The 12,311-nt window shown below is 38.0% G+C and overlaps 1 protein-coding gene across 1 annotated transcript in view; it reads right to left on the bottom strand.

Moving 5' to 3' along the window:
* Positions 1–504: 504 nt before the first annotated feature.
* Tenm1 (teneurin transmembrane protein 1) overlaps positions 505–12,311 on the bottom strand; it is a 784,432-nt gene continuing 772,625 nt past the window's right edge. Inside the window, exons 31-34 of the mRNA XM_075956580.1 lie at positions 10,252–10,639; positions 8,208–9,428; positions 7,539–7,681; positions 505–5,845 (exon numbers count right to left, since the gene is read on the bottom strand). Of these exons, the coding sequence (XP_075812695.1) occupies positions 5,087–5,845; positions 7,539–7,681; positions 8,208–9,428; positions 10,252–10,639 (2,511 nt within the window). The 3' untranslated portion in view covers positions 505–5,086. The remainder of the gene's footprint in view (positions 5,846–7,538; positions 7,682–8,207; positions 9,429–10,251; positions 10,640–12,311) is intronic.

The raw sequence follows: 12,311 nt of genomic DNA, 5'->3' as shown, positions 1-12,311 counted from the left end.
AAGACAGAGCAAACCTTTTAAGAAGTCATAACCTGTCTTGAAAAACAAAACAAAACAAAAAAAGAAGTAATAACCTGGAAGCATTAAAATTCGCTGGTCACTCTTCTTTGTTTATTAGATAGTCATTTGTGTCACAGATCCTATTTGTATAAAAATAGAGACTTCTGCCTAAAATTAGTACCCTTTTGATTTTTGCACTCACCGAACTTTTCAAAATAATGTGCTCCTTATTGTTCCCTGCCAAGGAGCCAATTTTCTGATCTCAGTTGGCCAGCCTGACTTGGGGATGCAGTTGGCCAACCTGACTTGGGGCAGTAGTGGGCCAGCCTGACTTGGGGACACAATTAACCAGCATGACTTGGGGACACAGTTGATCAGACTGACTTGGGGACACAGTTGACCAACCTGACTTGGGGATGCAGTTGTCCAGCCTGACTTGGGGACACAGTTGTCCAGCCTGACTTAAGGATGCAGTTTGGCGCATGAAGAAAATGGGACACAACATTCATTTGCCATTTTATTTTTTAAAAACGAAATATTCAAAGTACTTTTCTTTCAAATATTGACACGTAACGTTTAACTTCAAATATTTACAGCATGTTGTTGTGATGCTCTTGTAGAAAAATGCATGCTTCTGGCCTGAAAGCCAGAGCAAAATGCAAAAGACCATTGAACTGCAGCCAGAGAACATGAACCTGTACAGTATCCAGTCACTTTTCAGCACAGGAGAGCAGGAATACAAAATTGGAACCTATTGTTTCCTAGCGACATGGCTCAGGCCATTATAACACACTTTTCAGTATGATTAGAACTTCTAACTGTTGTTACATAGAAACTGAAAATCTTGGCATACACTGTAAACATCTTTACTTTTCATGAAAAAGAAAGCAGCTAAAAAGAGTACTTTTCTAACATAAAGGCTGTACTTCTCCTTTTCACCTTTCTTCTTACTGATGCTTTTGCCAGAAGAACAGTAAAGATTTAGACACTGTCATGATTCATACACGTAAAATATTTTTCAAGGACACAATCTGATATACTAACATTTATTTAAGAGGTTAAAGTCCACCACTAAATCTAAGGAAAGATTTTTAACTGCCAAACACATTTCCTTTGACAAATAATGTAAGATGACAACTGCCAAGACAAAATCCACAGCAAGTTTAACTCTAAGTATGTTCAATTACTGTTTAGGAAGCAATTTCTTCTTACACACAGTAGTATATTTGGTCCTTAACAGCTTTCACATGAAGGACACACTGAAATAAGTCACAATTTTGTGGTTGAATTGTTTCTGTTTTTTTTTTTTGTTTTTTGTTTTGCTTTATTTTTTTTGTTTGTTTTTTTGTTTGTTCTTTTGCTCTTTTTTTTGGTTTTTGTTTTCTTTGCAGTATAAAGACCTTACAGAAGACTGCAGAACAGCAGTCTGAGATCTGAAATATTTGCCAGGTCAGCTATGTATATGTGAGTTCCTCCAAGAAAACAAGAATGTGGCATCCAATCTGTAGGCATATGTTTCCCTACAAGCTAGAAGACACTCCATTCCCTTCAATTTTTCTTTAAATACTTGATTATTGTACTTTTGCTTTCATTGCTCTTAACACAAACAAATCTGCAGAAATGTGAAAACTTTGCCTGAACTCTCAGGTAAAGTTACTGTGGGGACAGGTCTAATGGGAAAGAAAGAAAGAAAATGCAGAAATAAGTGATGAGATGAAACTGTGTCCACAGTAATGAAAACTAAAAATCTAATTAAAGTTATAATGGAATGATATATATTATAACCTTGCTATGTATGTAGCATATGAATTTCAAATTATACATCACCATGTTTTCATATATTTGGCTATGTTGTATATATTGTATTTTATATATGCAGTCTATATATTATAGATCTCCTAGATGAATTGACCATAAATGACATACTTATTTTATACATTCTTTTGTTGGGTTAAAAATAAAACATATACTTATTTCTATGACAAGAGTTTTGCTGAAAGAATGAATTGAGCTTTGTTTTTCTTTCCTTCCAGAATCATGCTTCCAATCATTAATGATTAGAATGACAACTAAAAAAATACATGATTTAAAAAATCTCTTAAATTTAGAACTTTTCAGCTCATTTGGATCTCTAGACTGTATGCAACAGTAAACCAAATTAAAACTTAAAAGCACAAATGAAATGGGCCTAAGGAAAAAAAAGCAGTCACAGTATTTCCTGCATCTCCCCCAGAATGTTCCTCACAGGAACATCCAAATACTATTTTCTCACTTTAACCTACTTGAGTGGTATATGTAGCTGTGTTGTGTAAGTCTTTTGTGTGTGAGAAATTGCATGTGTTTTCTCCTCAAAACTGTACTGTTATCAGGAAACACAAACGAGTTGTTCTTTCGTTTAAATTTCAAAACTAAAGCTCAGTGAAAGCATCCTTTCTATCCTGCTAACAGGAAGCACTATACTTAATATCTTCATATTCTTATTAAGAAATGCCAAAATGTTTCTCTTAGATTTGCGACTTGTAGTGTTAACCTTTTGGTTTTTCTTTTCCTCCTCAAAACTTTAGGAGTTGTAAAGAGAACAATAATAGTTCAAGGCAGTAGTAAAACCACAGCTGTAAGTGATAAAAAGTGCATTTCCTGAATATAATACAAGTATAAGTTTAGGTAACCAAAGGCACAAACTAACTAAATACGTATTACAAACTAGAATCGCACAGTTCAAGGTAATTACTAGGAAGGGATAGTTTCAAATATTTGTTTCTAATGCTTATTTAAAGCAGTTTGAAAATGATCCATCATTAGTGAGTTGCAAAAGAGTGCAATCACTTAAAATAGAAGCAAAATAGACTCCAATATTGACACACTGGGTTAGTGATAAAAATACACCACGTTTAAGAATGCACTTTTATATACAGTTAACAAACTATTTTCCCATTGACTTAAAAGAATGTCAGAGGTTCTAGAAACTTAAGGTCTACTTTTAGGTTGGTGTGGAGGTATTCAAATTTTCAACAAGTTTGCGGAACTGTTCAGAATTTCATTGTGAATAAATACTGTAATGATGACACAAGCCTTATTCAGGAAAAAAAAACCCCTACACTGGGATTTTAGTCTGGATTAACAATATCTTGAGCTGATGTGTTTCCAATTACAAAGATAAATGATGAGTTCCTCATGAATTCTCTCTTTCTTCCTTCCCCCATCCTCAGTGCATGTATAAGTATGTAATGATCTGAACCTGAAGGTTTTAAGAATGAAATATTTTAATACACCTTCCCTTACTATTTGCTGGGGTCTTTTTCCTCTCCCTTATTCTTCTTTGTATAATGAGAGTCATATTCTTTAAAAAAAATCTTAACATGAGCCAGGATTTTGACTTTGCATATTTCCAATGAAACTGTCATCATAAAGCCCATATTGCATTTAGGTAGTAACTGGAAAGAATCTGAATGAACAGTCCATCATAAATTCTCCTCCAGACATAGCAAATGTTCACCTGGTGATGTGAGGGTAGATGCTGTCTCATGGGAATTCTCTACCGGGTACATTGTGCTGTCATGAATTTTCGTTTGTGGCAACTTGCAATTACATAGCATTTTATAAAATGCCTCTTTGTCAATGGGCACACATCTCTAAGCTCACCAAGTGGCTTCTTTAGCTGCAGGAGTCATAAGACACTGAGAAACTGCAGCAGACATTGATATCAACTCTGACCCTTTTTTGAGCGATTATGAAACAAGTGACCCCTCTTGAAAATAGTCATTTTCCTAGGTGGAATAGATGGTTAAATAAAAATAAATGGATTAAAGACAGAGAACTAAAATAGCCACATAAATTATGATGGTAAAAAAAAAAACTAGTCTGCCCTTCTGTAATTAGTTGAAATGCTTGAAGTTGGAAAGGCTTCACTTAATTCAATTTTCTACATATGGCTGGGAGAGATTCTATACAAAATTGTCCATTTGAAAGATGAATCTAAATGGGAAGAAATGATGAGGCAGCGACTCTTATTATGTTGGCTTTTGTCTCTTTTTCACTTTAATACAAGGTCTATTGTTTCTAAGATTTTGGCTCTTGGGAATTTCTGCAGTAGTTTAATATGTTTATCAGCAACACAGGCCCGTACACCTGTTAAAACCTCTTCTATTTTACCAGATACTTTTTAGTATATTACCTTTCATGTGCACAAGCCATTGGATTAGTGTATAAATACTGGATTACTAATGTGAAACTGTATTACTAATGACCAAAGCACACCCTATATATAAATGAGAAATTCCTATCCAGGTTAATAAAAGCTATGTTTACATGACACCAATACAGCTGGGCAAATGGATAAAAAATTGAGTCAAAACAGATTATATGAGAGAGGTCACATCGACCAGCTGCTTTGGTATCATGTACACACAAGCAAAACAGTGGCTCTTCAGCCTGCTTACTGCACCCACAGCAAGGCACAGTAGACCGAAGCCAGCCACCACACGCCAAAACACAGCACAACAACATGGCATTTACTTTTTAACAAGCAAGGAGGAAAAACCAGGGAAGGAGGGAAAACAGTTTCCGACTCCAGGAGATGGTGCTTGAAGACATTTTAGATTTCCTTTTAAGTTTCCTCTAACAGATCTGGACAATGTGAAGGGGCTGGCAGTCTTTTGAGATTAAAGGTTCAGCTACTGTTGCACCACACTTTCAAGTAGCCTGGAAGTCCTGCCAACAGTTAGATGTGAAACTTGGTGTCACACTAGAAGTTGAGAGCCTTGGGTTCTTTTCATGTAGTTGAACATATGCATGGCTCAACAAATTGAAAGTGGTGCTTCTCAAAACATTTGTGTTAGCTGTTTGAGTTCAGCTTGTGTTCTTTTGAATACTGCCACACAAGAACTAAAAATCTCTGTCATTTCTTAAAGAGTTTAAACAAACAATATTAAAATACCATCTTCTGTCACATTGAAAGGCAGTTGGATATGTTTTTCCTCCATATTTACACATACAGAGTTCTGATCTAGAAAACCAATACAATAAACCATTTTTTTGTTTTAAAAACAGGCAGTCTTTGGTGACGCAAAGGCAGAGATTTCGTTTGTTACCTCCTGCCTATTTCGCTCTGTCTCATAAAGTGAATATTGTTGGCACTGTCTGAAAGTTCTAAATACTGCTCAACAGACAAGACAAAATACCCATCATACCCTTGCACCCTCCCAGTGCTCAAAAGCTGCTGTTTTTCCCCCTCTGTCCATGCCCGAATCCCTTCTTCTCCTTCCTGTAGCCTCCTCTGCTCCTGAAGCCAGGCCTGGGCCACCGCGCGCTGTCTGGCCATCTCCAACACGTGGTTCTTCTCCTCTTCAACAGTCGTTCCATACCGGATATTGAAGCACAGAGCTCCGTGCTGCAGTTGAATATCTGCAAAACGTCTAGTCCTTCCATTCAACACTGAAGTCATCTGAGACACAGTGACATTGACACCATTCTCCAGAATCCGCCTCCCCCCAGTGTTACCAATGAGCACAAGATCCTCCTCCAGAGACCCAAGCTTAATGAAATAGTGAGTGTCCCTCCCTTCTATGGTAAAATGCAGGTTTTCCAGGTAATGGGCATTGTTGAGAATGGCAGCAAGACGCCTGCTATCTTCATTGGCTACTCCTATAATATCAGCCGTCACTACGCCCTCTTTGATGGCAAATTTTATACCTTTGCCAAAGACAGAAGGGACGGCAGAAAACCTTGGTGTTTTCCCTCCTTCAAGGCACCGCCCCTCATTGTACTGAGGAGTCATAGGAAGCTGATCCAAGGAAATGAAATTCCTCAGCTGTTTCTGGAGCTCACACTGAATGCCCAGGATCACCTAGGAGAGAAGGCACAGGGCAAATGTAGCACAAGGTTAGATACCAGATGGAAGCCTGGTGATTATCGGGAAGAAAAGGCTGGCAAAGGTGATTCTTTCTCTAAGTTTTAACTTAGTCATTATTTAAAACAAAAGCCCACGCTGGAATATCTACATCAAAGATTGGGAAAACAGAAGGTAGACAGGTACTGATTTCTCAGCTGTTTTACAGCTTACTTTAGTTGAGTGTAAGAAAATATGGCATGGGTTAAAACTGGACTCTCTGAACATGGCGAACAATGAGGGCTGAAGAGAAGCCAAGGACAATGGCACGGGGTTTTGATCCTACGCAATGTGCTGGCTTTGTGGGAGCCTAGCCAGTTTGGATGTTCACCTTCCTAGATATGGACAGAGGGGGGAGGACCTAGGACTTACCACAGGGCAGGGAACCCTGACTGCTCTTTGGACTGGAGAGGGAGGGGAGAGGAGTGGGAGAAGGGGGAGAAGGGTGGGAGGAGGGGGAGGGAAATGGGAGGCTGGGAGGAGGTGGAAACTTGTTTTTTTTCTCTTCCTTTTCTCAATAAAAAAACAAACAAACAAAAAAAAGAAAATATGTTCAAACATGGTATCCCACAATCTCAGAGCTACAAGAAACTTTCCGTTTTGGTTTTTCTATTTTCACCACAAATATTACAGATATTTGGTGTGGTACAATGGTCTGTAGTCCATCAATTATATTTTAAATAAATGCTGATTGGCCAGTAGCCAGGCAGGAAGTATAGGCAGGACAACCAGATAGGAAGGAGAGCTGGGTCAGTGAGAACAGGAGAATTCTGGGAAGAGGGAAGTTCTAGTCTGCAGTCCTCACCTAGCCACAGAAGAAGCAAGATGTGACCTCCCTGCCGAATAAGGTATTGAGCCCTGTGTCTAACATAGACGAGAATAATGGGCTAATATAAGTTATAAGAGTTATTAAGAAGCCTGAGCTAATGGGCCAATCTTTTTATAACTAACGTAGGACTCTGTGTGATTTCTTTGGGACTTAATGACTGTGGAAACCCGGCAGGACAGAAAACTCAGTCAATATATGTTTATAAAAGACATAACTCTACAATATATATGTACTTAGAACTTCCTTTCCCTTATAATTTTTTTACCTAAATATCAAGTTTTCCCACCTGAATTTCCATTTTCTTTTCTTACTTCCTTTTCCTTTCTGTTTATCTCCTCTAGCCTTCATGAAATCATTGGCCTACACATGGTTATTTCAGCATCCATGGTTTTTCAAGACTTTCTCCCCATGAAATGTAGTATCTTTGTTTATTATGTCTGTATATGGGTTTCTTTATCAAAACCATTTTATTTTCATGTTCATAAGGCATCATCCTTGAAATGACTGGACAGTTTGAAATCTAATGCTTCCATGTCTTAGCATGTAGTTTTTCTCTGTACAGAATCCTATATCGCTGTTGCTAGCTGATTTCAGAATTTAAGAAGTTACAATCCTCTTTCCTCTTATGTATTTATTGTAGCAGTCATCAAGAAATCTCTTAGTTTTTCCCTTCTCAAAGCTGCACTTTTCTGATCTTTTCCTTATGGAAGCCTCCTCATAAGTCATTTAAAAATAGCCCCTCAAAGAAATAATCAAAGTATAGAATATAATTTTTATTAGATGTTTTTCTGTTTTTTTTTCTTAGCTAAAATTTGTACTAACCTTTCCAGGGTCCCACTCTTGAGTTTTTGTCTGAAGCTGAAGAAGCTCGTAAGTTAAGTCCAAGTTTTCTAGTTCTGGTTTGGGAAATCCAGGTAGTACATTATGTAACTGGAAACCAAAGAGCTCCAACCAACTGCCAATATCTATGAGATACAAAATTTAAAAGAAAAAAAAGGCAATCAAAACTGTTTCCAAACTTGAGAGATATGCTTCTGCTGTAAATGTTTAGACAGTGGGAAGGTAAAGTAACAGTTCGCCCTTATTTGATTCCCTCAAAAATAATATCCTTTCCCCTTTGTAGGGAAATCTATTGGCCTGTGGGCAATCCCAGGAATTGGCTCAGTTCACTGTAGTGAAACTGATAATATGGTACTGTTTTAAGACCACATGGATTGTGACACTGGGTTTATTTCTGATTAATTTAATCCTGATTGTTTTATGAGAGTACATTGGCAAGCTTTTAAGGATAAAACATAGAAACAGCTTAAAGGGAAAGAATAATAAAGTAGGATGCAAAAGCACTGTATCTGACGAAAAGTGACATGCCTTTCTTACTCTGAAAAAGGTGGTGTGAAGAAGGAGCATCTCTACAAAGGCATTGAGATTATGTAATAAGATGGCCAGCCCTAAGTTAGTTCAAGTTTATCTTAATTGTATTCAACTTAATACCTGTGGTATACTTCGCGACATCTTGAATTTTGCCAACTGGATAGTTATTCTCAAAGGAGTAGAGGTTGAATGGTTTGGGATGAAGGTTCAACTGCTTCCATATGTGATGATTAGGTGTGGTCCATCTGCCAGCAACAACATCATAATCCCTTTGCCCTAGATGCACTAATTTCGTAAGAAAATCATAGAGTCCTCCATGAAAACCGATTATGACTTGAAAGTCAGGGTAAGTATCGTGGTAGATGTCACCATAAGGCGTATACAGAATCTCCTTTATGACCTGACCCCGGCTGCTGAACACAGCTAGTGGAGTGCCTGTATTATCACAGGCTACATAATATTCTTCCCCACTACTTAACTCCATGGCAATAAGGTGACCTTGGAGATCATAATAAAGAGATGTAATCTCTGAGCTTGTGTGGTTGTACAGATGAGTGACTCTGATAGGGTTGGCAAGGTCTGCATAAAAGAATTGGAGATGCTCTCCTAGGCTAGACTTACTGGCAACACGTCGCCCAAGCCCATCATAGTAATACTGTACAGTCCAGCCTGAAACCTTATTGTAGGCTTTCTGCAGCAGACCATTAGAATTATACTCAAATATATCATTTCCTCTCTGTCTCAGAAAACCATCTTCATCCATTTTATACTGAATTTCTCCTAGTCTAGTAATGCGGTCTCGGAGGTCATATCGGAGAGGTGTAAGACGAGCACTATTCCCATGGCTCAAGAGATTGATGTTTCCATTCAGATCATAACTATAACGCCACTGGGTTCTGTCATTCACAGAAACAGTTTGAAGTTGCCCGTCAGCATCATATTCATAGAAGTACCTTGTGATATTGGCATCTACTCCTACCCTTATGTCACATATGACCATCCGGCCCATAGTATCATACTGAATAGTCATCCAGTAGGCAATTGCCTTTAGGATCTCATATTGGACTTCAATGACTTGTCCATTGGCATTGAAGATCTTGGTGTGCTTCATTACTGTAGTAGTTATAACCTGATTTAAATCATAGTTAATTACACTGAATTTTCCAAACTGTTCTGTTCTACCAGAAACATCAACGTATCGGTATAGATCTATGGGCAAAGGGGTCTCATTGATCACAGCTTGCATGCTGGTGACACGGAAGTTGTTGTAACTGTAGTCAAATCGTGCATTCACAAGACCTTCTTCACTGAATCGGAAAATCTGACGTCCAATAAGAGGTCCTGTAAGAACCAAAATAAAAAGAGAAAGGAGCCATCTGATAAACAGGAACAATCACAGATTTTTTTAAGTACTGATACTTTTATATCCAAAATTATATCCTTTTTATAAATTTGTCTCTGATGTCTGATGCCTGGGCATATGTGTGTGTGTGTGTGTGTGTGTATTTATGTGTGCATTTATATTAGTCACTAGACATTGAAAATATTGTATAACGTAATTACAGAACAATTTAATTATAGGGACTATTGAAGTAATAACCCATCCAGTAGCCCAGAGGGAAAAACTGATATTATGTAAGACTTTCTTGCTATCATCATTGGAAAAATGTGTTTGTTTTATTTAACCTTTTCTACAAAGTCAGCTGGTCAGGTTTTCAGGTTACTTGAGTGTTGAGCATTCAAGTAACTGTCTGGCTTTGGACATGTTATGAATCCAAAGGCTGAAATAAATCCTAGAATTCTGACTTTTGTCATCAACTGAGGCTTATAGAGGTTACCCTGGGCTTGAGCTAGTTTCTGACCTTAATGTCTTGTACATAGATCTTTGGGAAGATGCAGGGGTGGATATGAACAAGTACAGGGTTAAGATAAGTACTGAAGTTGCAATTGCTTTGAAAACTGAGAGACAGAAATACAATATATGCTATTAACGAATCAGCTTTCAGGTAGCTGTAACGCATTTTAAATTTAGAGTGGAAGACAGTATGAGAAGTAAACAGAAACTTGTTAACAGAGGTTAACATTTCTTTTTATGAATGTGATCATAAAAATTATAAAAGAATATGAATGACAGTATATAATGCCACCCCCTTTCATAACAAACCTGTTTGCCTGTATCTGATTGTGCAGATAAACCCATCATGCATCAGGTGTATTGTCTTAATCACTCCAGAAGACTCTTCATACGTCAGTGTGACCTGAGTGGTGTCATAGAGAATCTCAGACAGTCTTGCTTGCTTTGTGTACTTGTACAAAACTCTGCGCCCAGTCCCTAGATGCAGAGTCTGTAGCAGTCGGCCATCTCGACTGTAGTCTTGGATCAAAGAAGTGCTGCTGTCTGGCGGAGTGTAGATGTTACGGTAGTAGCCCACTGAAAGCATGGTTTGTAAGCTGTGGCGCACCATGCTAGGCATGGTGACCGACAGTAGACAATCTGATTGGTCATACTCAAAGATGTAACGCCGCTGACTGTGTAAGAGAAGCATCACAGACTGAAACGAGACAAAACCAAAATACTATCATTTATAAAACCAATGTTGAAGAGATTAAAAGAAACACATGCTCATCCATTTAACATAAATTTATCTAGCAATTACTGTGTACCAGGGATTGAGGCAGATCCTGGTGGATTCAGTAGTAACACAAAAATGGTATTTCCTTTCATGGGATTTGCAGTACCCAAGCAATTATAGTATATAATATGAAATGAGTTAAGACAGAGCATATACAAAGTGCTTCTGGAAAGTAGAGGTGGAAGAATTATCCCAGACTTATGAGGCCAGAATAAACTTCTTGGGGACAGAACAGTCGAGATGAGACATAAATGATGACTAGAGCCTAGCCAGGCAAAGACAGGGAGATCTATCATGCTGACAGACAGAGGACTTCTGGCAAAGCCCCTCCTTTGTTAGGAGGAGGCTGAGGATTAAGGAAGCCTATGAAAATGGTCATTTTCCTATAGAATGAGAGGAATTTTGTGTGGCTAGAACATGTGTGGTTTGGGGGTAGTGGCAGCGAATGGTAAAAATGCAGCTGAATCTAGAATACGCTGTGAGGTTATAGGCATTTGTTCTTAAGCCTGTTTGCAATAGGGGAGCCACCGTAAAGCTTGAATCAAGTGGAAGCACATCCTTGAGGAGGTGGGAGAAACAGTCAGGTTGATATGTGAGAAAGGTCACTGCTACTTCTATGTAGAGATGGGTTGGGGGGAGGTAAAGCGTGGATAGGGTGTATCAGGTATTAACTTTGAGCCCCCTAAATGTGTTGATTTTATATAGTCCATGTCTTCCTGAAAAAAATGCACATTGACTATTCTTATACATGTTTTTAAATATATACTTTAATTCTTCATGTTTCAATCTGATTCATGTTTTAATATTAAGGGAGTGATGCACTAGAAGTGAAGAATTCTCTGGTTATATACCCCCAACACACAATAGATTTGTAATTTATAATCACTTATTTGTCATAGTATAATACTTTAATATAATAAATATAAATATTAATAAATATTGGTTGGTATTTTTATAATCTTTAAATAGAAACATAAGCCAGGCCTGATGGCACAGGCCTGTAATCCAGGTTACTCAAGAGGCAGAGGGCAGAAGGGTCACAAAGTCAAGACTTCCCTGGGATACAGAGTGAGTTTAAGGCCAGCCTTAGCTACTTAGAAAGACTGTCTCAAAATAAGCGCCTTTGAAAAACTTGAGAATATAACTCACTGATACATGCCTAGAGTGTATGAGGTTGTAAATTGAGTCCCCAGGACCAGAGAATAAGAAAATCAGTATCAATTTATAAAAAAAAACACAAAAGCACTATTTGAGGGAAGATTCTAGTTCACTGTCAGTTAAAATTCATTTTTAAAAGAATTTACTTCATTTGCATATGTGTGGTGCGTGTGCATGTATGTATGTGGGCATATACATCTGTATATGCACTTGTACAGGCCAGAGAGGAATGTTGGGTATCCTGTTCGATAACCTTCTGTTTTATTCTTTTGAGAAATTGCCTTTCAATGAATCTGGAGCTATCCTGGTGGTCAGTAAGCCCCAACAACCCTCCTGTCTCTGTTTCCTGCAGCACTGGAATTACGGGCAAGTGTGAAGCTATGCATGCCTAGCTCTTTATGTGTCTGCTGGGGATTTGAGCTCAAATCCTTAT

Source organism: Microtus pennsylvanicus, chromosome X, assembly GCF_037038515.1.
Source record: "Microtus pennsylvanicus isolate mMicPen1 chromosome X, mMicPen1.hap1, whole genome shotgun sequence".
Lineage (NCBI taxonomy): Eukaryota > Metazoa > Chordata > Mammalia > Rodentia > Cricetidae > Microtus > Microtus pennsylvanicus.
Note: the sequence above shows the minus strand (reverse complement) of the source record. Positions and strands in the feature narration are given on the sequence as shown.